Raw genomic sequence first — 26,573 nt, 5'->3', positions numbered from 1 at the left:
ACTTGCCAATATGAAAGTAGAATCAATGTTGGTGTTGTTTAGACTGAAAGCTTTCTGCAAAATGGCACAAAAATCCCCACTAAAGCATTAAAGAAAGACAAGTACATATTTTTTTGTTCAAAGACAACCAAAATAGGAAAAAAGAGGGGGAAATGGGCATCTTATGACTGTTATTTACAATTGCTCATAATTTATACAAGAGTAAAATTATCCGCACCAAAAATAGATTCCTTACCTGGCCTTTTTCTCTCCCCCCCCCCCCCCCCCAAAAAAAAAAAAAACCTAAACAGAGAATAATAAATAAAAATAAATTCTTCTAAAGGCCTGTAAATACTAATGACAGAAGATGACCAGAATTCTCCTTCCCAGGAACTCTAAAACCTTGTCAGAGTAAATATATTTCTCTATCCTACAAAATCTGAAGGACAGTAGCAACAGTATCCCCCATCTCTAACCTTGTTCTCAAGGTATCAGAGAACTGGCAAACAGTCCATGTTTAAATTAAGCAATGCAAAAATAAGGCTTTCGGCACTACAGAATCAAAAGGATATGTGTAACCATTGTGGCAATGTATAATCAGCACTCAATCCGAACAGCCCCACTCTCTGATGAAATAAATTTGGGTTTCCTCTGAACTTGCTCCAAGCACTGGACGACATCTCCAACCTGAAAATCATCACAATCATGTATCACCAGACCACATTCCAAACCCGTCCCGACAGTCTCAACATCCTGCTTTTCCCGCTTCAGTGAGTCACAGCACCCTTCAAAAATCACCTCCCCACTCCTCAACAGCCTCAAGGTTGATGACTTGGTGAAACGACCATCTGTCACCCGGCATCCAGCAATCTTCACATCACTCCCTTTGGATTTGCTCCTTCCTTTCAGCTCAAAAATACTCAATACTTGGGCCTCCCCAGCAACCTGTGTCTCTTGAGTTCCTGGGGCTTTTGTGACAATCAGACTGCCCACTTCCTCCAAAAGATGATAGATGACACGATGCACCATTATCTGCAAGAGAAAAAATAAGGTCAAGCTTGTTCACAGGTTCTCTTGTCCGTCACAGTCCATAACCACTTCTAATTTCCAGCTCTCCAACCAATGCAGATTGAACTGCAGGTGTGGACCAGCTAAAAGAGAGGAAAAGATTCATTTTGATGGTTGGTATGACCAGATCTGAAACTAGAACCTAATGATTCAAGTCTAACGGAAGTTTTCAACTGAAAACGAACATAAATTTTTCATGCTTAATAATCCCACCAAAGAGTGTACATTATGAACAGGAAAAATTAGGAGGTTGGAAAAATAAGACTGGATCATTATCACCAAGTGGTCATGGTTTCAAGTCTTGGAGATAGCCTTTCAAGGAAAACAGGGGAAAGGCTGCATACATTCTGATCCACAACAGGCCTTTTGCACTGGGCATGTCCATTTTTTAGTAGTTGAAGAGAGAGGAATAAGATATTATGCTTCCTATACAGAACAATCAGAGGGGAGAAAGATCTAAGAGAGAAGGTGATAGAGATCAAAAAGAGGAGAAACTATGTCATTAGCCATCAAAACAACTAAAAAGATCAAAAAGGGGAGAAACTGTCATTAGCCATCAAAACAACTAAAAAAGAGAGAAAAATCCACCCGTGAAAGGAGGAGAGAGAAAAGCTAGCTTGAACAAAGAGAATCTGAATTCTCATTCTACTAATCCACCATTGGTTGGGAGAGGTGGTTACATATTTATAGAAACTAAGAGAATATATACCTATTCCATACAGCTACCAACGCTTGTTTCTTAATAACAAATAACTAACGACTAATAAAATATGATATTTCAAACTTCAAAAACCTAATAATTGCTTAAACAAGAAAACCATGACCCAGGTTAAAACTGTACTTTCAAAAAATATGGAAAGACCACATGGAGCAAACCTATTGCACAAACTTTTGACAAAGACTATCCTGCCCTTGACATAGAAGATCTGCAACCATGCTAATCTAAATCATTCAAGCCATTGAATCTGAATCATGTATTTCCTCTTCATTATAGAATTCTGTTTTTGACTAAAAATGTTCAGAACACACATAATTTACAGGACTGAAAGAACAGTTAGTACCTTAATATTAGCTCGATTTGCTTCAACAGTGACAGAACTGGGTGGATTCTTTATATTGAACCCAACAATGCATGCACCACAAGCTTGTGCCAAGTCCACATCAGATTGAGAGATAGGGCCAACTCCAATATGTATTATATTGACAAAAACCTGGCAAAATGACATAAAAGTTGGTTAAACAGAATGGAGCAAACACTAAACCAACCTCCTCCTAGTAGAATATAAATAATGAAAAGTAATGTGAAATAATTAAGAAAAGACTAGTAACATAATAGTTGATTAAAGGTCGCAGTTGACAAAAGAAGAAAAGCTTTCTACATTGTCCCAATTTTTCAGTAAGATCTAAATATGGTTGGAAATGGGGGAAGGAGACCACTTAACATTTAGAAAGTATTCAGTCAAAAATTATTTCTGGTGATTAATAGAATAGTTTCTACTAGGTTTTGTTTCTAAGACAACATTTACATCATATAAATCAAACCTAAAGGAATGTTCTGAAAATATGGGTAAAATCTTTCCAAAAGGAAGGGAATAAGAAAAAAATAGTAAAAAATAAAACCAAATTCACTAGAATGAAATTTAGCAGACAAGCATGTTATGGTAAACCAGATACCAGGCTCTCCAAATAAAACCACAAATGCTTAACAAAGAGTTTTCAAGCTCACATAATATGCAACCCCCAGAATGAAAAGTGTAGTCGACTAGTAGATCTAATGGAGGTGGAGTTCTAGTTTGGGTCCAACCAGCATATTTTGGCATTTAGACTTGATGAGCATCCAATTCTGATAGTCCGATAATGCAGTCAAAAGGACCTGAGTTGACTCAGAAAGATTTTACTTTTGGCCACGAATGGGTTCTATTGGTCTTGGATGGGGATGTAAATGGATAACCGAAATACGCATTCAAATCCATTTAGGAAAATCTGAGTTCCAAAATTTAATCAGATGCAGATAGGGTAACCCAGCTATCCAACTGGCTAACCAGTTGAGATACCTTGTCAGATATGTTTCCTTATTTTTATAATTTTGTATGTCTAGATAATTTGATTAATTTTCTAGATTTGTATTAGCATAAAAAAATAAAAAGATAAAAAGAGTAATAACATGAAACTCAACTTTCAAGTCTACCACCTGAACCCCTCTTCAATAAAATGGTAGAAATGTCAATGGGTAATCAAAATTCCGTATCCAATATGCGTTCATATCCATTTAGGGTACCCAAAAATAACTATCCGAATCCACCTAAAGCCATCTAAAAATTATTAGATATAATACGAATCCATCAAGGGAAATATGGTAACGCAACTATCTGATTCAATTCCAATCTGTGTTAATGCCTAATCTTGAATCACCTGTCTAATAAATTTCTAATAGACCGTACTGAGTCCTGAAAGTGAGAGTGAAGTCCCTAAACAAGATCAATAATTAACTGAGAGATTTAAGAAACACGTGGGATACTTAATAGCTTTCTACTTTTGAAACATTTATGCCATTAAGTGTAAGAATGATTCAGAGCCAAATTGTGGACCTAGTTCAGATTACAAAGCATGCACACACACAAAAATCAAGATCACCAGATAAGCCATTAGAATTGGGCTATGGACTCAGTTTACTGAAAACAAGAAAATTTTGATATCCAGTCAGATCTAGTTGAGATTCTAGTTAAGTGTAGAGCTTTGACAAACCTATGAATCAAACTAGAAATCCTGAAACTGAGCTAGATCTTATTAACGAATTCAAGACTGTTAATTTTTTAGGTAAAACAAGAAACTGAGATTCAGATTTAGAATTACTGTACTAGGTCACAGAAAGTCTGAAGATCAGAAATAATAGCCAGCAAATCTAGATGAATGCCTAGATGCTCCATTGAATTTGCAACCAAAATTTAATTGGTGGATAGAAAGATAAGTAGAAGTACAGATAAATCAACAAGGGAATTGGATAATAAGAAGAATTAGAAAGGCAAACACCTAATGATAGAGGAGGAAGAGGGAATAAAATCTGGAACACCAATCATGTATAAGATCTCAATTAGCAGTCGTGTTTGCACCCTCAATGATTCCAAAAAATCTCTAGAAACTCAAATTGTTATACCCACACCATCCATAATTGAAAGAGGTTATATGTGTGCGATGTAACCGGCTCCTAACCAGCCCTAAAAGAGGGCCCAAGCCCATCTGTGAGCCAAGGCCCAACTAAAAGGGGCCGTATCTGTCCAGGGGTAGAATGCTCAATTTCCTACCCCTGGATCAAGTATTATTGGTTGACTGAGTCCAGTTTTAGTTAGGAAAATTAATCCTGTTTTTATTTCCTAATTTGGAGTCTCAGTAGTCGAGTTAAGTTGGTGTTTGTTTACAAGGATGAGTAGTTCAAGATAGGGTTTTAAAATTAAAAACCTTATCTTAAGTAGTGGTCTTAATTTAGTCAGGTTTTTAAGTAGTGTTGGATCCCAAATAGGTAAGGGAATCCTTTTTTGAGTTCAATTCAGTTGTAAAGGCTATAAATAGCCCGTCCTTCATGTTATTTCTCAGTCTTCATCATCAAATAAACCAGAATTTTTGAGAATTGGCTAGTAGAAGAAGTGGGATCCAGAGGGACAACCTGCAGCTGGGATTTGAGAATTGTTTCTTCAACTTCAAGGCTTCCTTCACTGCTTCTAGCATTCAATCACAGAATTATCAGCAAGTTTCCCATTCCCAAGTAAGTAGAAAGAACTCCACCTCAACCAAAACCCTCCCTCTCTGTCCATGGCTTTCACAGCCCTTCCCTTCTGCCAAGACCTTGAAACCCCTCTTAAACCCATCGCAAATCATCCCCCTTCCTTCCCCCTTAGTTCCAGCCCAACCCTAGACCACCCTAAGTTGTGTGACCCTTCCCCTTCATCCCCTACCTCCCTGCAATACAGCAGACTTTCCCTCCCTGCAAAACTCAAGCCCTAGCCCCTTTCACCCCACTTTTTACTCTCTTTGGGTCGCCCCTAACACTAGGCTGTAGTCCTAATCCCAGTTTCCAAAATCTGCCCTGTTTTTGGAGTAAGAAATTTCCTGCTGCAGAATTTTTCTTGATCTTCAGAAAACCCTAAAATCTTCATACCCCAGCCCCCTCACCTCAGAGCAGCATGTGAACAGCACTTCAGACCTACAGAACCAACAACCCTAGGCCCATCCCAAACCCTCGCTGAAACCCTAGTTTACCCTATAACCCTAATCAAGTGCTGGAACCTTCCCAGAAGATCCTGGATAACTAACCCTAATCTTGGGTTACATCAGCGTCTATAAAGCATTAAAACTTCTTAAGTTAACGACGGAAATGTTTGAACCTGTGAGCCTATCAAGGACATTGGAGTCCCCTGATCTTCCAAAGCCACTAGAGTAAGGAGGAGCAGAGTCACCAGACCATCAAAAACCACCTGGATGCAATGTGAGTCAATAATAAGTTCAACATACAGTGACAGAAAAATCCAAGGATTCAATGAGTAGAAACTTTTATAAATTATTCTGTCAAGAGTGTGATGTGAACAGAAAAAAGAGGCCCATCAAGAGCCACAAGAGGGCCTAGCATTTCCAAGCCCATGCACACCCCTCTAGGGGTATTCCTGTCCTTTTAGGGTTTTTCCCCCCTCTTATTTGGTTAACCATTCCAGTTGGGATTCTAATCTGATTTTAAGAGTCCCAATTAAGTTTCTTACTTCAGTAGAGTTATTTGGATAAGGAAGTTTCTTACTTAACTAGAGTTAGCCAGTTAGATAAGGAATCTAACTTTAAGTAGGTTAAGATTTGAATTTGATTTTATCTTGAAGTCTTGTAAAGGCTATAAATACTCAAGCCTACCACAAAGCAAATGAGTTTTGATGAATAAAATATTGAGAGTTTACAGCCAATGATGTATTGGCAGGGTTCCTCTGAGGGAAACCCTGTGGTTGTCTAGTTTGCTACTCCCAGTTCTTCTTCATTAATCCTGCAATTCCATCACCCAGTCTCAGCATTCAAGCATTGATTACAGAAAGTAACAGCAACATACAGCCTCCAGCATTCAGCTCAGAGCTTCTCCAGGCAACCCCAGCATTCTCCAACCCATCACAGCCCTCCCCCCCCCCCCCCCGGGTTTTTTGCAAGGCAGAATTCCCCCTCCGCTGTACTCACAGCCTTCCAGCCCTTTTCCCCCACCTAGTTCAGGTCCATATCTACCCTACCACCCCCTCTGCGACTGCCCTAGAACCATTCCCAGCCCCTTCAATGCCCAAAACCCTCCCCCTCTCTCTCGGGTGCTTTGTTCTGGCGGTGAAACAGAAAAGAAAAGGAAAGGGGCGGAAAAGAAGAAGAAAAAAAAGGCAAAAATAAATAAAAGAAAAGGAGGAGGCAAGAGGAGAGAGAGTTTGGGAAAGATCTCAAAGGTCCTCCCAAGAAATTCCCATGACCTATCAAATTCACCCAAACCAAAACCCTGGATTTGCCCTAGATTTGACAATTCCTCCTTCCCTCCCTCCTTGGTTCACATCACAGTGGGTGGGTCAATGTTAAGTTGAAACATGAAAGTGAGCATCCCTCACTTGAAATTAAAGGATAATTATAATGAAATAAAGTTTTTGCATTCTTTTTCTTTTTTCTTTCTTTTACTCCAAAGCCTTTGTTGAAGTTTCAAGCTGTAAATCGTTCAAAAAAACAATTAAATGCCTGCAATAACTCATCCATCTTTGTTCATATCAATTTCAAACCCAAACACACCACCCACCACCCCAAAAAAAAAGGGGGTAAAGTCAACTTCACCCACCATCCCAAAAGGGGGGTAAGTGACAGCATTTCTCACTATATTTTTCACATTTACTTCTATTAGTCACCTTTTAAGATCCTTGCAACCTAAAGCAGCTTGGATCCTTCCAAAACCTACAGTTCAGAAGCCAAACATATATAGGACCACCTACAGCATCATTGTGCCATGATAACATTAAAAGAGTTGAGAAGAAGTACAACTAACCATGCAATTACAGCCACCAGCCTATGTAAGCTCATGCACTGTTGCAAAGCCAAGAGCTTTTCCATATCAAATAACTTTGCTTCATGGACCTTCCGCCAATGGGCAGTGCAAAGAATGAGCAGGAGGAAAGAAGAAGAGAGAAAAGAGATAGCTGTAACCTTGGGAGTCACAAACTTATGTTGAGACTCCCCACTTCATTTAATATATAATAAGACATAACCCTACTAAAGGCACCAAAACAAGTACATCAAAAATAACAGAAGTTGCCATTCACATGAACACTACTGCCCTTCTGCTAATGGGCAGCGTAAATAATGAGCAGGAGTAAGGAAGAAGAGAGAAAAGAGATAGCCGTAACCTTGGGAGTCACAAACTTGTGTTGAGACTCCCCACTTCATTTAATATATAACAAGACATAAGCCTACTAAAGGCACCAGAACAAGTACATCATAAATAATAGAAGTTGCCATTCACATGAACAGTGTACATAATGAGTAGAATGAGAGAAGAAGAGAGAATGGAGATAGCTGTAACCTTGGGAGTCACAAACTTGTGTTGAGACTCCTACTTCATTCAATATATAATAAGGCATAACCCTATTAAAGGCACAAAAGCGAATACATCATATCATAAATATTTAAATTAAAAAAATACGGTTCACATGAAAAGTATCTGTGGACACTGTTTGCATGAATATGAACAGTGCTTTGAAGTACATAATCCGTAACTACAACCAGGCAGAATACTAAATGCCATATCAACTGTGTAGCATAGTGATTGACCTTGAAAAGGATAAAATTCTACATCTCTTCAAATCTGAAATATTGAAATACCTTTCTGTAAAATCTGAAATGATCATACAGCATTGTACTAATCATTTTTATATGCAGTGATGTTGGTTGCTTGACTTGATTACTGAAGTGATATTATGCAAAGAGTATTTTCAAGGGTGTCCTTACTGCAAAAGGCTCAAACTGCTATAGTCTGCAGAGAGTTTGGCATTTTATGCTATTTCATGACACTGCCATTTCAAAATTTTGATAGTCATGATTAGCTAACAGCTATGGCAGTTTTTATCACTCGGTGCTCCACCTTAAACTCTAATTCAGAGTGCAATGATATTTCAGATGCTACATGTTTTTAACAATAAATTTTGAATCTCTACAAGGAAATGAATGATTTTACACATCAAAATTTCATAATTCACTACTTTTTATCAGACATTTTTATAATATTTTGCGGTTTTTTATTGAACATTTTTAAGGACTTTAGCAGGGATATTCATTTTTGAGTCCCCACCCCAAAAAAAAAGCACTCATTGAAAGGTTTAAGTATACAATAATACAAGTTTTTAATGCACTCATTGAAAGGTTTAAGTATACAATAATACAAGTTTTTAATGCAAGGGCTACTCTGATATTTTGTGTAACAAAACCCATATTCTTTCTCCTGGAAGAAAATTCATGCAGCAGAAGAATTGTTCACATACCTGAGGACTATTTAGACTCTTCAATGCATCAGTGACTGCTTGGACAGTACCTTGCACATCAGCTTTGATAATCACCGGCATCTCAACTCTCTCTGGCACCTCTTCTGAAGCATCAGCATCAGGAACTTCTATCCTCTCTTCATCAATCTTTTTAAGCCTATCTTTCACCATTTTCTTTTTCCTTCCCTCACTAAGCATTCTTGCTCTTTCTTCTGAATCTACAACAATAATATCATCACCAGCCATTGGAAGCCCTCTAAGGCCTTCAATCTCAATTGGCATAGCAGGTTGTGCACTTTCTGTTGCCATTCCCACCATATCCCTAATAGCCCTTATTCTTCCCCACTCTGCCCCAACAACTATATATTGCCCACACAGTAGGGTCCCTGCCTTCACAATTGCAGTAGCCAAAGGGCCTCGCCCACGATCAAGCCTTGCCTCCACTACATATGCTTGAGCAGGCCCATCTACACGTGCTTTTAGATCCATCAACTCAGCCTGGAGAAGTAATGCTTCCTCCAGTTTATCTAGTCCTGTCTTCGCCACTGCTGAAACTTCAACTACCTGAACATCTCCACCCATCTCCTCCAGAGGCAAGCCCTCTGCACCAAGTTGCATTCGTACTCTTTCTGGGTCTGCAGCTGGCTTATCACATTTGTTGACTGCAACTACTATCGGAACATTTGCTGATTTCGCATGAGACATTGCTTCAAGAGTTTGGGGCATTACACCATCGTCAGCTGCTACAACAAGCACAACTATATCTGTGACTGCTGCACCTCTTGCCCGCATCGCACTAAATGCAGCATGGCCTGGTGTGTCAAGGAATGTGATTGATGCTCCAGATGTCATCTCAACAACAAATGCTCCCAGATGTTGAGTTATACCCCCAGCTTCCTTGGCTACCAGAGAGGTTTGACGTAGGGCATCCAAGAGAGATGTTTTACCATGATCAACATGACCCATAACTGTCACAACTGGAGGTCGAGGTTGGACCTCTGCACCTTCATTTGAGTGTAATCTTCTAACATTGACTCCAACTTCCTGATAAACGGGGAGAAGATTAGAACACTAATGTGATATAAATGTATGGCGATGTTGAATTATAAAAGTCATAGCTTACACTTTTTTTCTTTTTTTTTTTTGGGGGGGGGGGAGAAGAGAGAGATAGCAGTGTGTGAAGATTTTCCCTTAAAAATGAACAGTACTTACGTCAATCCTACATAAAAAGCAGATAAACACCAATTTGATTGGACAAACTATGGCTACTCCAGTCCCCCAACTTCATCTCACAACCCCTCACTAAATTTTCCTTTCTCTATTGTAATAAGCTATGTGGGAATACACAAAAACAACACTAAAGAGAATACTAACACACCCATGACAGATAAAAGGCAGGAAAGGAAGGGGGGGAACCATGAATGAGGACCAACCATCAATAGACTCATCTTCTAAAACATCAATGGAACCAAGATATTTTTTAATTCCTTAACTTTATCTCTTATTTCAGGAACAACCACAAAAATACACAGGGAACACAAATAACTTTTATCCAGAGTAGATGTCCTATTGGTAGTTCTGTATTCCCTACCGAAATGAAATAAATTTATACGCCTAGGGAACCAACATAAAAGCCCAACTAAAGCAATAGTAGTCCAGATGTGTCACCCGCCTCATATGCATCAAACTTCATTGCTGAAATATAGCCATTTGTCACCAACAAAACAATAGCACATTCAACCACTTCTCACCAACAAAATGATAACAGACTTGCACCTAAAAAGGCAAACTTTAGATTATGTCAACCAATCATAGATGTCTGACCATCCAACCTACTCAATAAATATGGGACACATTCAAGTTCTAGCGAATCAAAGGGCCATGGTCAGACAGATGAACTCAACCATCTAATGCACTATCATTGGTATCAGAACATTAATCCAATTCTTCTGACCATTGGTAAACCAGAAATCACCAGTTGTTTTAAAGCAGGATTTCAGAAAATGGGGGATTGCATATATCAATCTACAGACTAGCACCAGGTGTGCAGGATAAGCTCCTCACTCTCCCTGGTTTTTATGTACACATAATCACTAGTTTTCCTCAAACAGAAAAGGAGAGTACCATTGCAACCAGTTCCGCAACATCAATGCTGACAGGATCAAACTCAGAGTCAACTTTTTCTCCAACATTAATGAGTATATCTTGCAATGAAGGTATTGATGCACCAGTACGCTTGGCAAGCTCGACAATAGTCATGCCTTCAAAGATGTCAATCGTTCTATCAGGCAACGACCTTACTGCTTTCTTTAGTTTTGGAGGTACATATGGGAGCTTCAACAGGTGGTTGGGATCTATTTTCCTTTTTCACATACTTCTCTCTCTTGGGAGCTTTTAGACCATAGTCTTCTTCATTTCTTCTCCTTCCCAATGGCTGTGGACTTGCATGAAAATACCTGGGCAAATTTAAATAACTCAATCATTGCAAATGTTATATACACATAATCCATTCTCCTAGCAAGAGAACAGTCAACAAATCTGTGTTTTGATAGGATAATTGCACTGAAGTCTAGGTCTCAAAGTATGGTGATTCTATCCAGACAAAGGAAACACAAAACCTAGGTCTGCAGGCAACGATAACTCTTCTATAACGTTATAGATACTAAAATAACTCTTTTTCTCAATTGATTAAAAAATAATTAGTTCCCTTGCAGAACTATATTACTCAACACAAAGCCAAGTTATGAAAGTGAAAATCCTAAGGAAAACCTATGCAATGCGACTCCAAGGAATATCAATATATAAGAAGAGGATTTTAAAGAATCACCATGTGCGATTAATTTTTTCTAACAATATTTATTGGACACAAGAAAAAGTATATTCAACAGAAGAACAAAGATATAATTTAGTCTTGAAGGTTGTCGATTCTACAACAGCAAAGATCTTAACTTCATCAAATACAGACATAAAATTACTCAATTACTCAAGGCTTGAGAGGAAATATCAAATAATCTGAACTGCCTCTATTCTTCCATCAAGGGGCTATAAGTAGGCTACTTGTCAGCTTTACAAGTAACAACTCATAATGGAAATAGGTATTGAACTCCTAAAAGAGATAGAAATAAAAACCTATTAGACCTAGGACTCCTACTAGACTTATAACTTAGACACCTCACATTAAAACGTAAGAAATGGTTATTCTGCCTTTGTAACTTAAGTTGGGTACAAATACATAATTAAAACACTTAGCCTAGACACTCAACTTCTAGGCCCCCAACCACATAAACCTATCAGACAAAGGCTCAACACCCATATCCGTCAACCCTAAGACAATTTTAAAAGAAAAAGGTCCAATTCGATGCTGCATTTGTATCAAATATCCAAGGCCACCAGCCTATGTTGACCAATTAAGCTCTCTCCAAGTATTAATGATGTAACCAGGATTGGCAACCATAGGGCACCTCAGATTTTGACTTGAGCCCCAAAACAGGCCCCTATTGGAGCACCCAAGAAGTGGCCGAACTATGAAGGGTATTTTGGTCATTTCTCCATCTTCTTTGGGCTCCAAAGTGCTCCATAAGATTTCAGAATAATTTTAGGAGCATGAATCTACTCTTTCTATTTTAATTTTGTCTGAGTAGGTGTCCAAATTGGAATCCAATCTCAAATAGGATTCCTTTTAACAGTTGATCTCTGATTTTGCAAGTTGTATTTGTTTAGGAACTCTTACCTGAGAGTACTTTTCTAGTTTAGAAAGTAAAGTCTAGTTGTACTAGGGAATTTTATACAAATTGGATTCCCTGAATTGAGTCCAAGTAGGTTTCCTAAGTTGAGTCCAAGTAGGTTTCCTAACTTGAGTTCAAGTAGGTTTTCTTCATAAAATCCTAGTTGTTTTCCCTCAATGTAATAAGCCTATAAATAGCCCCTCACACCTTGTAACGAAGGAGATGTGATGAATGGAATAGAGAAGGGCATTGAAGGAAGACTTGGAATCATGGGAGAAAGCTCCCGATCTGGGTTTTAGAGTTCTTATTAGTTTTCTGCAATTGATCAAAAGCCCCCTTCCCCTACAAGTAAGTAATACATCCCCAACCCCATCCCTAGCCTTCCCTCTTCTTGCCCCTTCAATCACGCCCTTCTTTTTTATTTTCCTGAATTTTCAGACTTTTTCTAGAGACCATGGTTGTCAAAGCGTCCACCTAGGTGGTAAGGCAGTTTTTCAACCACCTTATTTGGCACCACTTTGTTGACATGCAGTTTTTCAGCAGCTTTTTCACCTAATTGCTAACGCTTTGTCGTCATGTGCACCTTGTGTGCCTTTGTTGACATTTTTTACATGATAATATTTTTTCTTGACTTTTTTCAATCAAATTTATTCTATAAAGCCATATACAAATTTAATAGTAAGTCATTTCGGAATCAGAAATCAATGAATCATACAATTGACAAGGCACTTATTTGGCATCACACTATCATAGAGGTAAGTAAAAATTAAAATTACTACTTCCATTTTCATACTTATAATTTGACTTATGTTTGTGTTCTTTTTTGGATAATCTTTCATAATAATGATTCTTGAATGCTTTTTTTTTATGAATGTGATTCTTGAATGTTTGTTTAGCTTATAATAGATATTTATCAGTTTAAAAGTAGTTTTATTGAAAGAATTTGACCCAACCACTTTGGTTGCCTTTTTACTGCTTTGTCGCCTAATCGCCGAGGCGGAACCCCAACCACTTTGGTCGCCTTGACGACCATGCTAGAGACCCAAAATTCAAGGACAAATCCACGCCAATCTAACCGTTAGATCTGTCCCAAATATTAAGAACCTCATCTCCCCAACCCTAATGACCTTAGAGCCCAGTTTGATGCCATTTTGACCATCCGATTTCAAGATATAATTATCTTCTTGAATTTTTGTACTTCTCAATACCCTAAAACCAAGAACCTTAATATTTTTTAATTTAACCATCCAAACCCCCTCCAAACTTTGGGGATCATATCCCTATATGATTACCTACATTCCCTCCAAGTTTCAACTCATTCAAACACTTAAAGACCGATAAGCATGCATTTACCATTATTTATTTGATTTAATTCCCCATACTTATTCAATTAAAAACTAATAGTAATTTGAGTTTTTTCAGGAAAGTGATTTGGAAAAATAATATGAAAGTTGCAAATATATAATATTGGTATAATCATCGCATTCAATCTTGCTGCCCAAACTGGTAACTGCCAATTGTAGCAACATTGTATAACTAAGGTGCCTCCTTCTTTTTGGGTTCTCTTGTTGGCTTGTTTGTTTGTTTGGCGTTTATATCTCTTTTGTTTTGTTTTTAAATCCGCGTGGTATCCTGGTTCTTTGTGTGTCTCCCCGGCTTCTCTCATCTTCTTGTTGGCCCTCTCTCTCTCTCTCTCTCTTTTTTCTTTTTTTTCTTTCTTTTGTTTGCTGTTCCTTTTCTTTGGGTGTGTTCTGCTTTTTTTTTTGTTGTTTTCTCTTCTGTTGTTGTGTTTGTTTGTGTTTCTTGTTCTCTTCCGGGATAGTCTTGCGAAGATGGGGCATATCTAGGAAGACCATCCCTAATTTGCTTTGAAGTGTAGAGTTATATCGATTAGGGAAAAGCATTGGGGATTCGAAATCCCAAAGATCTTCACATATTCATAGTTTAAGTTTTTGCATTAATTAATAGATTTAGTTTAAATTTAGTTGTGTTAAATTCAATCTTAGTAACTTAGCCTTTTAGTTCCCCATAGTTCGAACCCGTACTTCCTGCTTGCTAGATTAGTATAGGATTTTATTTTTGATTGGTTAGCGACACGATCAGAGACCCAAGCTTCCATGACATGGAATTTATCCCACATCTCCCATGCGATGGGTTATTGATCCTTAAGATCCCAAATATCATCTTAGAGCATGTCATGTTTGACCATAAAACATTGACCATACCTTTCCGGCTTTCCCCCTAGGATATCCATCCTCTTCCCCCTCTCCACCTTCAGTCCCAGTCCCAACCCTAACCCTGTTCCCAAAAGCCTAGTAAAAAATAAAAACCTAATTTGAAAACCCTAGTTGAGGAATAATTCTGTAATTAAAGTTCTGCTAAAACAGAGCTGTTTTTCTTCAATTTCTCACCTCAATACAGCTTAAACAATCCCTACTTTCCTTTCCCATAACACCTAAATCAACCCTAGACCCCCCCCCAACCCTGGCCGCAGGAGTCGGAAGCCATAACCCCCTAACCACAGGTGATGTTTGACCACATACAGCTGCTGTCCATTAAAAATTGAATGAAATTTGAACTAAAACAGCAAAATTAAATCCTAGTTAATGATGGTTTTCTAAAAGAGGATCCTGAAGACTGGCCGAGACCTAGGTTACATAAATTAACCTTGCAACCCATACATATACGCAGTCAAACCTTCTAGTTAATAAGATATCAATTTGGCTTCTTTGTTTTCCACTATCATAGGTAAGTGAGTGATCTTCTATCTTTAAAAAGGGAGTTTGTAAACACAGATCAAAAGCCACCATCCAACATAGAAATCCCCTCTTCATTCCCCTCATCAAATTCATATCCTTCATGAACCTCTTCAGTCTTCACAATACAATCACTACTCGAATGACCGTCACAATCTCCTCTAATAATAAGATTCTGTCCTTGATCAAACCCTTGACAACAACACCACCACCACAAGCCTTATCAACTAAATGAGGTCAGCTACATGGATCCCTGCCTTCCAATCAGATCTATTCAAGGCCAAGTGGATATAATACCTAAGGCATGCATGTCTTTTCTCACCACTTCTCCTAAGGTTATTTTAGGTCCACCCTAAATATTTTAGTTCATTCAATCTATAGATTAAATCGCTCCTCTGTATGAGGGCATTTAAATGCCTCCACCGGACATGCCCATGCCACCTCAAATGACCTTTTGTAGCTTATCATTTATCTGATCTACTCCCAAACTATTTTTGCCACTCATCCATCTCGACATCCTCACTTCTGCTATACACTGAATTTATCTATATGATGCTTTTCAACAACCCAACACCATACATTATAGCTGGTCTTATGATGGTCCTATAGAATTTTATGGTGTTTGTTAGCTTTAGCATCTCATTTTATATGCATTAGTGAAGTAAAAGATTTTTACTGCTTCCTTATCAGTGTTTGTTGCTTTTACATGCATTGATCATATTACAATTATGTTTCTTGTACAGAATTTTGAAGAACAGAATCAGGACCAAGCAGTCCAAGAAGATTCTGATTCAGATCTGATCATCTGATTATAGATGTATCAAATTGATCAGGAATCAGAGGAAATTTACCCTAAAACTAGAAATACATTGCAGATCGGTGTAGGCTGATCCCAATTCTTAGAGCCCCATTACCATAATAAATTTAATAACTGATGGGAATCATGGGATCACAAAAGACCTCCTATAGACATGCCACAGGACTTGACGTCATAAGATTAATAAACAGAAGACATGACAACTTACCGAATAAGCTTTAGATGTTGTTTGGCTGAACTCATGCAATTTACAGTATCTTCACATGTTGAACTAACAAAATATTCTGCAGTAAAATATAGGGAATGGTCAGTGATGAAATGAAACTTTAATTACGAAGCATTACCATGGTGTACCCAGCGTCTTTTCTGGGAAGGCATCTTGGTCGCCTGGCACCTCATTTGCTGACTGACATCCAAGATCCCCTCCAACAATTTTGGTTGCCTAGATTTTGTGACAGCTATATGTATTTGTTTAAGGGCATTCAGACATATAATGCAGGTATGCAACTAAACAAACATCAAAATTGGGAAATGAAAGACAACAGAATCAATTAATACTAAGTTTGAAGAAATGTAACGAGCACATACCAGGAAGGCTCCTCATTAAAGCAGTTACCAATTGCACTCCACTACCTCGAGTGGTAGAATTCAAAGATTTTATGAAATTAGAAGGGACACCCTGGTAAAAAGAAGAATTCAAGGGCAAAATCATTCAGGCAAAAAGAAATTGCTTTAAGTACAACATACAAGAGAGTATTGACTTAATTTGAATTAACTACTAATTTACTTCAAAAAATCAAACCGACACCTAGGGTTAGGTTGCATAGGCTATGGGCCTTTGGTCCTCTATGTTAAATGTAATGTGCCTTTTTAATGGGCAGTGAATGGGGTTAACTAGCTCAAGTATGATAATAGGTTAGTTACTTAGTTTATATTCCATCTTTTGTCTTCTTTCTTTTTCACCCCATCTAATTGAACCATGGATCAATGGTTGACTAGGATCTTATGTTAAGTCAAATCAAATTAGGAATGTTATGTCTTTTAGCATATGATTAGGTCCATTCAAGCTCCACACAAGTAGCTGGAATTATGTCTTGTTTTGGTTAATTCATTTTAAAGTCCACAATCCAGGACTTAAGGTGCTACAGCCCTTGATCCTGGCTCCTGATCTGGGGTTACATCAAGGGATGATACTGAAACTTAAAGACATCGGCTATATTGATATAGTTTTGACTTCGAATTTTGTTTCTTGGGGAGTCGGAAAAATTCAAGAAAACAAAGGAAAAAGGTGATAAGAAGGGGCTATCAAGATCAGTTCTCAAAACCTAAACAGTGAAGATGTGATTAGGGATCCAACCTATTTGGGCCTATTTTGCTTCATTGAGCCTAGGATTGGATTTCTTAGGTCATGACTTTAGTTTGAAAGTGAGATGAGCCTCTTAGTTGGCTGAAAGAGCGCACCAAGCTTAAATACAAAAATAGTCAAATTATGTAAATTCTACCCAACTTATAAAGGCAGATTAGTCTTTTCACTCATGGAAGTCAATCTCGAGAACCAAGAGGACCTCAGAATTGACATTCCTTCCTCAGGGTCCTTTTGGTCTTTTTCTGGCTTCTGCTATTCTTCTCCCGTTCTATATAGATAACCCTCATCTTTCTCTTATTGAATAATACATTCTGTTCTCTGGTTTGCTGCATATACATGTTTTTCTTCATTTTTTCTTTGATCACCATTGTTTACATGGTGTCAGAGCCATAGAAGGACTAGTATATGTCAGCAGAAATCCCTCTCTTCTCCTCTTCCCTTCTCTTTTTTATTCCAACATGATCTCTATCTTATCCTACTAGTGATTTGTGATCTCAGAAAAGGGATGATTTTTCACCCATGGCTTTAGTGGGTTGATTTTTCAGTTGGAGATTTCGTTGGAGAGACATTGTAATTCTGTTATTTATAAATAAAAGCAGATCTGTTTGAAGGCTTTTCATGATATGTGGCATGGATATTCAGGCCTGCTGATGGATTTATCAATTTACTATCAGATCTTGCTATGATGTCCTAAAGTCTATATAGGAACCAAGATGCAGATGAAATAGGAATCTCCTAATTAAAAGGAAACTCGAACAACTTGCTATAACATATGGAACTGGTTCCAAAAACTTAAAATACCAGCCCTAAATTGTGAGTGTTAGAATCCAAGACCCTGTGACCAGCCTAAGGACTGAGAAAGGAGAAAGAATTGGAGGAGAAGAAATTGCAGACCATACTTTAATATTGATTTAATTTAGTGTAAAAAGCCAATTCTGCCTCTGACTAATTAAGGACAGAAATACATTAACATCTAAAATAATAAAAGGTTTTAATCAAGAGAAACAAACATAAGACTAGGACATAATTGCCATTGTGTTGCCCCTAGGAATTTAACAGGGAGTCTATTTGTAAGACTTAAATTCCCTTTTGACTTAAAAATTGAAAATAAACACAAATTTGTTTAACACCTTGGTACACAGTTTAGGCCTCAATTATGAAGTAAACCCTTGCAACGAAGGGTCCAACCTACATATGATCACAAATACATGTTAGGTCTGCATCAACTTTTTATATGATGTCATCATCAATTGAGTTCTATTCAATTGTCATTCCATCTCTGCCACAACTGATTACAAAGCCCCTCCATCAAGGGAAGCTTGAGGCGAGCACCCCACCCCCCGCTCCTTTCACTTTACATTTCTATTGATCCCCAATCCCCTTGATCAATCCCTTCTTCCACCCATCTCAAGAATCTTCCAATTGGCCAATAAACCTAACCTAAAGCACCCAATCTGAAACCATTTGAAACCATCTAACTAGCATTTTCAATTGAAACCACTCTACACAACCCTCACCACAACCAACAAAACCTAACCTAGTCTGTTTTCCTTGGCCTTGCAGTTGGTTTTGATCACAAACATTGGTTGAACTACCTTGCGAAGCTAAGTCAGATGGAAGTGACAAAACCCTATACTTTTCATTGCAAAACCAATAAACCAGAAAAGGATGGATTGTTTTGTGAAAGAATTTTCGGGCCTATCTTGGGCTAGCGTTTGGATCCAATTCTAGTATGGCAAAAGGGATATGCTCCCTCAAAGATAAGCCAAACTCATGGTTAGGATGTGAGATATGAAATTTGGGTTCCTGAGAGAAACTGGCAAGATCCAAATTAAGGTTTTCAGTGATGGGTTGGGACCATAACTTGGAGTGAGTAAAGGGGCTGCTGTTGGCATAAAAGCATCCAAATATAGAAGAATTTCGAGGGGTGGAAAGAAAAGATGAATAGTTGTTGGGTTAGGTCTTCTCTATGGCTTCTTTGTGAACTCTGTAGAGTGGAAATTGAAAAGGTGGATGGAGGGAGAAGATGAGTAGGATGTCCTTACCAAGTAATATACTTTCCAAGGCAGCAGCTTGTAGGGCAGATCTCTGTGGAAGACTGCTACTACAGTCATAGAAGAAACTAGGATTGATGCAGCACAACCAGTAGTTACTGTTCACGCTACAGTAACCTAGGAGACAATTCTTCATATTTGGTGGGCCCCAAGTCCAGCTTGCAAAAAGATAAAAAAGGAACTCTTTTTGAGGGAGTTTTAGAGATAATTTAGAATTTAGTTATTTATTTATAGGGGTAATTATGTGATCAGATTTTCAATTTGGGTAAGATACCTACGATCAGTTTTTGTTAGTTTTAAATTCCTAAGAGTTCTAGTAGGATCTGCTATAGTTGTACTCGTATAGTTGTACTCGTATTGAATTATGTCTCTTTTATTATTTAAACACTTATAATTAGCTTATTGAAGAGGGAATAGGAAAATGAAGTAAAGCTTAAATTTTGTACATTTGCAGCCCCCTCTCCCCTTCCCTTCTTCTTTTTTTTCTAAGAGTGTTTCCATCTTCCCCTGCTTCCAGTCTGATTCTTCTCAGGTTTCCCTTCTTCCTTCTTTAATTTGTCCCCCATTAAGGACGTTAAAGGGCTGGCCAAGCTCCTCGACTTCAAGTATCACCAGGGAAACCAGCACTTGGAACTTTAAAACACCAAGCGCGATCAGCCATCTGGACTTAAAACCCAGCAACTTAGTTATCCAGACTTTAAACCCCAGAGAACCATCTCTCACAAAGAAGGCAGCAACCAAGCTTGGAACCGCCAATTGCAATTACCAAATCTGTCTTCCCTGTTACAACCTTATATAACAACAACAACAACAACAATAAGCCTTGTCCCAACTAAATGGGGTCGGCTACATGGATTCTTGCCCTCCGATCAGTTCTATTCGAGGCCATGCTAGATACAAGGCCTAAGCTATACATATCATTTCTCACCACTTCTCCTAAGGTTATCTTAGGTCTACCCCTAGCTCTTCTAGTTCCTTCAATATGGTTATATCACTTCTCCGTGGGCTTTATGGTCCGTTGCGGGCCGTGCCACCTCAACGACTTTCTAAGCTTATCACTTATGGGAGCAACTCCCAGCCCAACTCTAATATGTCGTTTCTTATCTTATCCATCCTAGTTTTGCCACTCATCCATCTTAGCATCCTCTTTCGCTCGTTTATCTATTGATTCTTTTCCCCCTCGCCCGTCATCATGCTGGTCGGCCGGTCCTATAAAATTTTCCTTTGCTTTATGGATCGCCGATCACATAAGACCCCGGCGCCCTCTCCACTTCATCCACCCTATTTTAATTCTTTGGGAAACCTCATCTTCCAAATCACCTCTTTTACTTATGATTGACCTAGGTACCTAAAACAATCACTCGGAATCTCTTTATCGTCAGTATCACCACCTCATCATCCGGCCGATCTGCTGTTACAAACTAAATATTCGTCTTCGATCTACTAGTTTAGCCTTTTGATTCAAGCTAATCTCCATGATTCTAATTTGGAATTAATCCCCACTTGAGTCTCATCAATCAACACAATATCATCCGCAAAAAGCATACACCAGGGGACCTCATCTTGAATGTCTTTGGTTAATTCATCCATTACCAGTGCAAATGTTACAACCTTATATAAGAGACTCAAATAAAACTCCTACTCTACCCTGAACCTAACTAATGCTATCTAGGACACTAAAATACACTCAAAATAAAGATCTGATTACATTATATTAACTAGTCATGTACTAGACATGCTACCTTAAACTGAATGAAAGAACTGGTTCGGTTGACCTAAAGCAAAACAACTTAAAACAAACTAAATAAATACGATATTTTCTTATTCAACTTAATTATCCATATCTTTGGCCAATCCAGTAGCCTGATTACAAGTTAAAACCGGGGGATTGAATACCCATAATCAGTACAATCCAACCCTAGGATTTTCCTAGGGAAAATATGCTAATTTAGGGGTATATCTGCATCAGACAACCAACAACATCATCCCAACTAAAAAAGATCGGCTACAAGGATCCGTAAAAAAAGAAGAAAAAGGATTAATAATAAGAATAATTTTTTATTGACTAACCCATGAAAATATACCTTTCTTCTAATCTCTCTCCACGCCATTCTTGCGTATTTTATGCTCCTTAACTGGATGCTTTTAAACAAAGCAACATGCAAGATAAAGACAAAATCAGCAACTTGAAGTTATCAGTACATACCGAAAAGTAAAGGTTATTAACAGTAAGAACTAGAGTATTTTGACCACCCTCACAGCGCCGGTGACCAACTTTCAAGGCATCTCGTATTTTGCCACCATTTTGCCCCTGCTGCAACCAGAATATTCAAGCAAATGGGCAAAATGGTGCCAAATTTTAATCAATTTTGGCCAAAACTGAGAAATGGCCACTTTGGAGCTCAAATAGTTGAATATTGCCAAGAGACTTCACAAGTGCCTTTTAGGCACAACAATTATGATTCAATCCTTATGTCATTCTTGGGTGGGTGGGTGTTTTTCTTCTTCTTTTTTTCTAGGGTTTTTTTTTTTTTTTTTGGGGGGGAGTATGCCTAAAGGGTGGTTCGGTTTCCCATCCTATGTTTCTAGCATATAGCATAGCCTACAGTAACTGTTCTCTCTTTTGTAATATACTCAATACATAACTAGGTCAAGAACACACATCGTTCAACAAAACGGTTGTGATAACTGACGTGCATTAGAAATCAAGAATCAGAAAACTAGCACATATTCCACAGTCATCAAAGTCTGAAGCCATTTAAAAGTTAAAACTACTAGAAATTTTTACAAAAACATTTTGTCAAGAACAATCATCAAAAACAAGAAGTACAAATTGTCACCTTTGATAACAAGTGAACAGCCTTAGGTTTATGTCAATATATTGAATACCACATTAAGTAATCACTTACAGTTAATTGTACAACCTCAATATTTCACAATTTCCATGATTTTTAAAATATTTCACCATTTTCAGTATTTTTTTCAATCCAAATCAGAATATTTTTTCCAACTTTATTTGATTGAGTTTTGGATCAGAATTGATGAGAGGAGGACAAAAGAGTCCCTCTCGATCTAGCACTAGTGCTAGGATCAAGAGGGATCATCCCTCTCCTATTTGCACTAGCACTCTGCTCCTATTTCATATTCAAGTCTTGGATTCCTTCTTTTATTTATTTTTTTCTGACTTGTTTTATTTCCTATTTGACTTCCAGATTAGATTATATTCCTTCTTGTATATGTGTTTCTTTTCCTACTCAAAGTAGGACTTACTCAAATTGTAAACTATAAATTCCACAGTGGAGGCTATCAATAAACTTAACTTACACTGAGCAATTACCCCTCAAAGCTTACAACATGGTTCCAGAGCTTAAGCTCTAAAATTTTGATCCGATCCTCTGGCATCAGAGCTTAGGCTCTAAAAGGGCTAGTTCCTCCCGTTTAAGCAGCTTGACTTCTTCAACTATCTGTAGATCTCCAACACAATCTTGTGAATTACCTTGATATCCCATATCTTCCACTTCCAAGTAAGTTGCCTTTTTTTTTTTTAACTTTTAGGGTCCTAACCGCAGCTTCTATCTTACCTAAACTTTGAGGGTAGTAAAGGGACGATGGGACAAACTGCTGCCTTTCCTTCTCCCTTTGTAACCTAAATTTGAATTAAAAACCCTATTTGGTTCAGCCCAGAACCTGTTCTCTTCTTCAACCAGAGTTTTTTATAAAAAACTCTTCTCCCCTGGAGACCTAAAATTGCAACAGAACTGAGGTCTTTTTTCCCCAGCTGTTTCTTAGCAGCTTATCCCATTAAAATCTACTCCTTTCTAAGGCTGTAATCAAGGATTAATTCAGCACCTTTTTTTATTGTAATTTTACTTTTCAGCAATCTCTTTTAGTGCTGTATTATGGACTGTTGTTAGTAAAACAGTCCAAAAATTTTTAAAGGTTGTAATTTTTCCTCTTTTGGCCTAGTCGTTTCACAAAAGACCTGGTTGTAATTTCCCCATACACCACCAATCTGAAACCTAAAGGCCACATCTGAATCCACTACAACCGCAGAACCTATAACTTCTTCAGCTGACAATCCTGATAAGAATGACAGCCAGCCCCTTGGTTCACCTCTTAAAATCCTAGATGGTTCAAACTTCCAATTATGGTCAAGATCTGCAATTCTGCCTACATTATCTGCAATTCTGCCTACATTATCTGCAATTCGACAATCTCAACCGAGATTTCTTCTATGGTTCAAACCAAAATCTATCTCATTTAGGGAAACTAAACAATCAAAAGAATAAACTACAATTAATTAAGTCTTGTTCGATCAATTCCTTTTAAGGTCAGACCGAATCCCACTAGACCAATCTATTTCCATCAACTCTCTTCCTCTGAAAAGAACTAGACTCCGACAAATTCGGATGATGTCCAAGAATGTCGCCCGAGTCAACTCGTCATAGGAGGTATGTACCAGCAATCTTTTTCAGCTTGATACATAGAAAAGCATTTGCTAGGAGGGATTTCATCTCAAGTCCACCATGCTGGAAGGAATATGTATTCTCGTGACCAAAATGTTTGGCTTTCTTATGATACAGCCATGGGCGTCCTAAAAGAATGTGGCAAACTTTTAAAGCAAGAACATCACAATACACTTGATCAATTACACCAGTAAACACCTTTCATTCACTTTAAGGTTTGTGTTGCACACCCATGCAACTCTGTAAGGATCTAGATGTGGTTCCGTCTTCAAGCCCAACTTTTGAACAGTGTCTTCAACAACAACATTAGTGCAAATGCCTAAGTTGATCATCATATCACATAGAGTGTCATTGCATAGGAAAAAAGATGAGCGAAGAAGAAGACGGAAGCAAATGTGGTTCTGTAGTTTAGGTTTGCTAGATTCAATTATATAACCCATTAAAATTAGGGTGAACGGTTTAGGGTTTTCCTGAGTAAGAGAAAGGATAGATTTAGGGGGTTTTGAATCTTGGTTCAGTCCAGATAGAGCTGGGTGTTTCATTTGGTGACTTAGGTGGGTGTGATGGTTTTGAAATTAGTGATTAGAGATGAAATTTGTTGACAGCTTGGTATGCAGTACCAATTGCTAGAGCTCTTGTTTGCAAAAAAGCTCCGTTGATATGAACGGTACTTTCATTTCCCAATTGCAAAGATATGAGACATTATCCTTATGGAAGATTTTGACCTAATGAAAATTAATCTGATTCTTCAACTTGCTCATTACCACTTACCAGAGCTTCTTTTGTTTTAGTAGTATTCCCCACTCAGTATTTGCTAAGACTTTTTCAATAATTCATTGTTTAAACCACTAATGTTGTGTATGTACTGTGAGAAATAGAGTTATATAAACCACTGACGGTGAAACATAGTTCCCCCAAATAGTATGCAACGGCAAGGAAGAACTACAACAACAGCCAGGTTTGTGTTGTGACCTTAGCTAGTAACTTCGGGAACGGCAATCTCACGGGTACAGATATATACTACAATTGAACAATTAGATGACAAAAATACTTTATAAAAATCTGGCAAAATAAAATAATACTGCAATGTACATATGTTGTTAATACCGCTGTTCTATAAGCATTACACCGACATATATTAAGGGACATCCATAGCCAAATAAAGAAAAGAATAGCATTCTCTAATCCCGTTTCTCCATCAGATAATTCATGAAATCCACAAAATAAAGTTCAAGCCATAATGTCTAAAACCATGAAAAGCACTTAAAACACTCTCAAACAAAGTAGTGAATACATCATTCATCATGTGATTCATGAAATTCAAAAGATAAAGTTCATCACACAAAAGAAAATATCACCATCAATCAATAACCACAATAGCAAATCATATGGACGACATAACTGCATAAAAAGGTAGGAGAAGAGCTGCTGGTTGCAACCCATAGAAAAGAATAAAAATACCATGTTTAAATACATGAAGTGTGTTTCAATTTTATGTCAAGAATGAACTTCAGATATGAACTTATTCCATTACAAGAGGCAGAAAAATCCCCTAGAATAACAACTATTTTATTTTGGGTAAGGGATATTGAAGCCTAATCCATCTTACGTACTTTATGCATTCTGAGATAGCCAGCATCATACCTAGAATATATAATGTGATGCTTATCAGATTTCATTAATGCAACATCAACGGTAATTGAGTTAAACAAGGTGAGGTGCAATCAAAGGTTCTTTCTTTTTAATCCAATGGCTAAGCAGTACTTTGAAACATCAAAAGAAAGAAATAGATGTCAATCAATTGTAAGTTCCCTTTATTGCCTATCGAACTCAAACAAAAGGGTTCAACATTTACCAAATGAAGCTGCACTTACCATCTCCTACCTAGAGGGGCATTCAGTCCAAATTTGAGCTCAATCAGTCTCTTAGATTAAATTAATTTTTAATGTAAACAAGAATACCACTCTACTATTTCCGCAAACAACCTTTTCTGCCCTTCTAAATCTGGAAACCTAGAAAGCATGCCAATCAGAACAACAGGTTTGGCATGCTTCACACAATGTAAGTCAATTGAAGACCCCCCCCCCCCACCCCCAAAAAAAATAAAATTGCTCTAGAAGCTTCTTTGCAACTTCTATTGATCAAATTTTCTGTTAGTTGATTTTTCAATCTAAGATTTAAATTTCTCAAATTACCCCCAACTTATGCACTATCTCTATTCTCTCTTACATCACATGGTGAAGAGTATATATGCTCATTCTGAGCTTCAGTACCAAATATCAACAGCGTTCCCCGTAAAAGCAAGCAGATAGGTTGGATTTTAAATATCAAATGAAGTTCCACAGATACCTACGGATTGTTGTATCAGTTTCTACATGGACTAAAAGAAAGCTTCATTGAGGAACAGAGCAAGGCTTCTGTTTGTTTTCTGTATCTATTGTACTCCCAATACGACATTGATTGTTTACAGTGAAAGGGATTCAACTTATTTAAAAAATAAAAAATAAACATCCTACAGAAGAATCCTATAAGAAGAAAAACCCATCTGTTAAATTTCGAGGAGAAGAACAATAAGGGAAAAATCTAACTGACCTTAAGTTAAAGACGGGGAAGATATGAATAAAGGGGCACCAAGAAGCCGAGACTTAAGCCCTCAGAAGCTCTGGTTCTCGCAATCCCACCCCCAGGATACACAGAGACGAAGCTGAGTCATCGGAGATAGATAAGATGAAGAGGAATCACCTTGTGCAAAGACGGCGGCTACAAGCTTTTTTTCAGACGGAAAAATTAGAGTTCGTTCTTTTTTCTGTTTTGGTTTT

The 26,573-nt window shown here is 37.8% G+C and overlaps 1 protein-coding gene across 1 annotated transcript; it reads right to left on the bottom strand.

Annotated features, from left to right (window-relative positions):
- Positions 1-301: 301 nt before the first annotated feature.
- On the bottom strand, positions 302-26,570 carry LOC148999871 (Translation initiation factor 2, small GTP-binding protein). Its single transcript, XM_089139716.1, is given in 9 exon segments — positions 302-1,011; positions 2,109-2,258; positions 8,571-9,614; positions 10,695-10,901; positions 10,903-11,026; positions 16,077-16,152; positions 16,457-16,547; positions 21,373-21,430; positions 26,347-26,570. Coding segments are annotated over 8 exon segments (2,154 nt in total). The 5' UTR covers positions 21,400-21,430; positions 26,347-26,570; the 3' UTR covers positions 302-576.
- Between the last annotated feature and the right edge of the window lie 3 nt (positions 26,571-26,573).

The sequence above is a fragment of the Hakea prostrata genome, chromosome 11 (assembly GCF_041222555.1).
Source record: "Hakea prostrata isolate BN-2017 chromosome 11, UWA_Hpros_2, whole genome shotgun sequence".
Taxonomy (NCBI): Eukaryota; Viridiplantae; Streptophyta; class Magnoliopsida; order Proteales; family Proteaceae; genus Hakea; species Hakea prostrata.
This window is presented reverse-complemented; position numbering and strand designations above follow the sequence as displayed.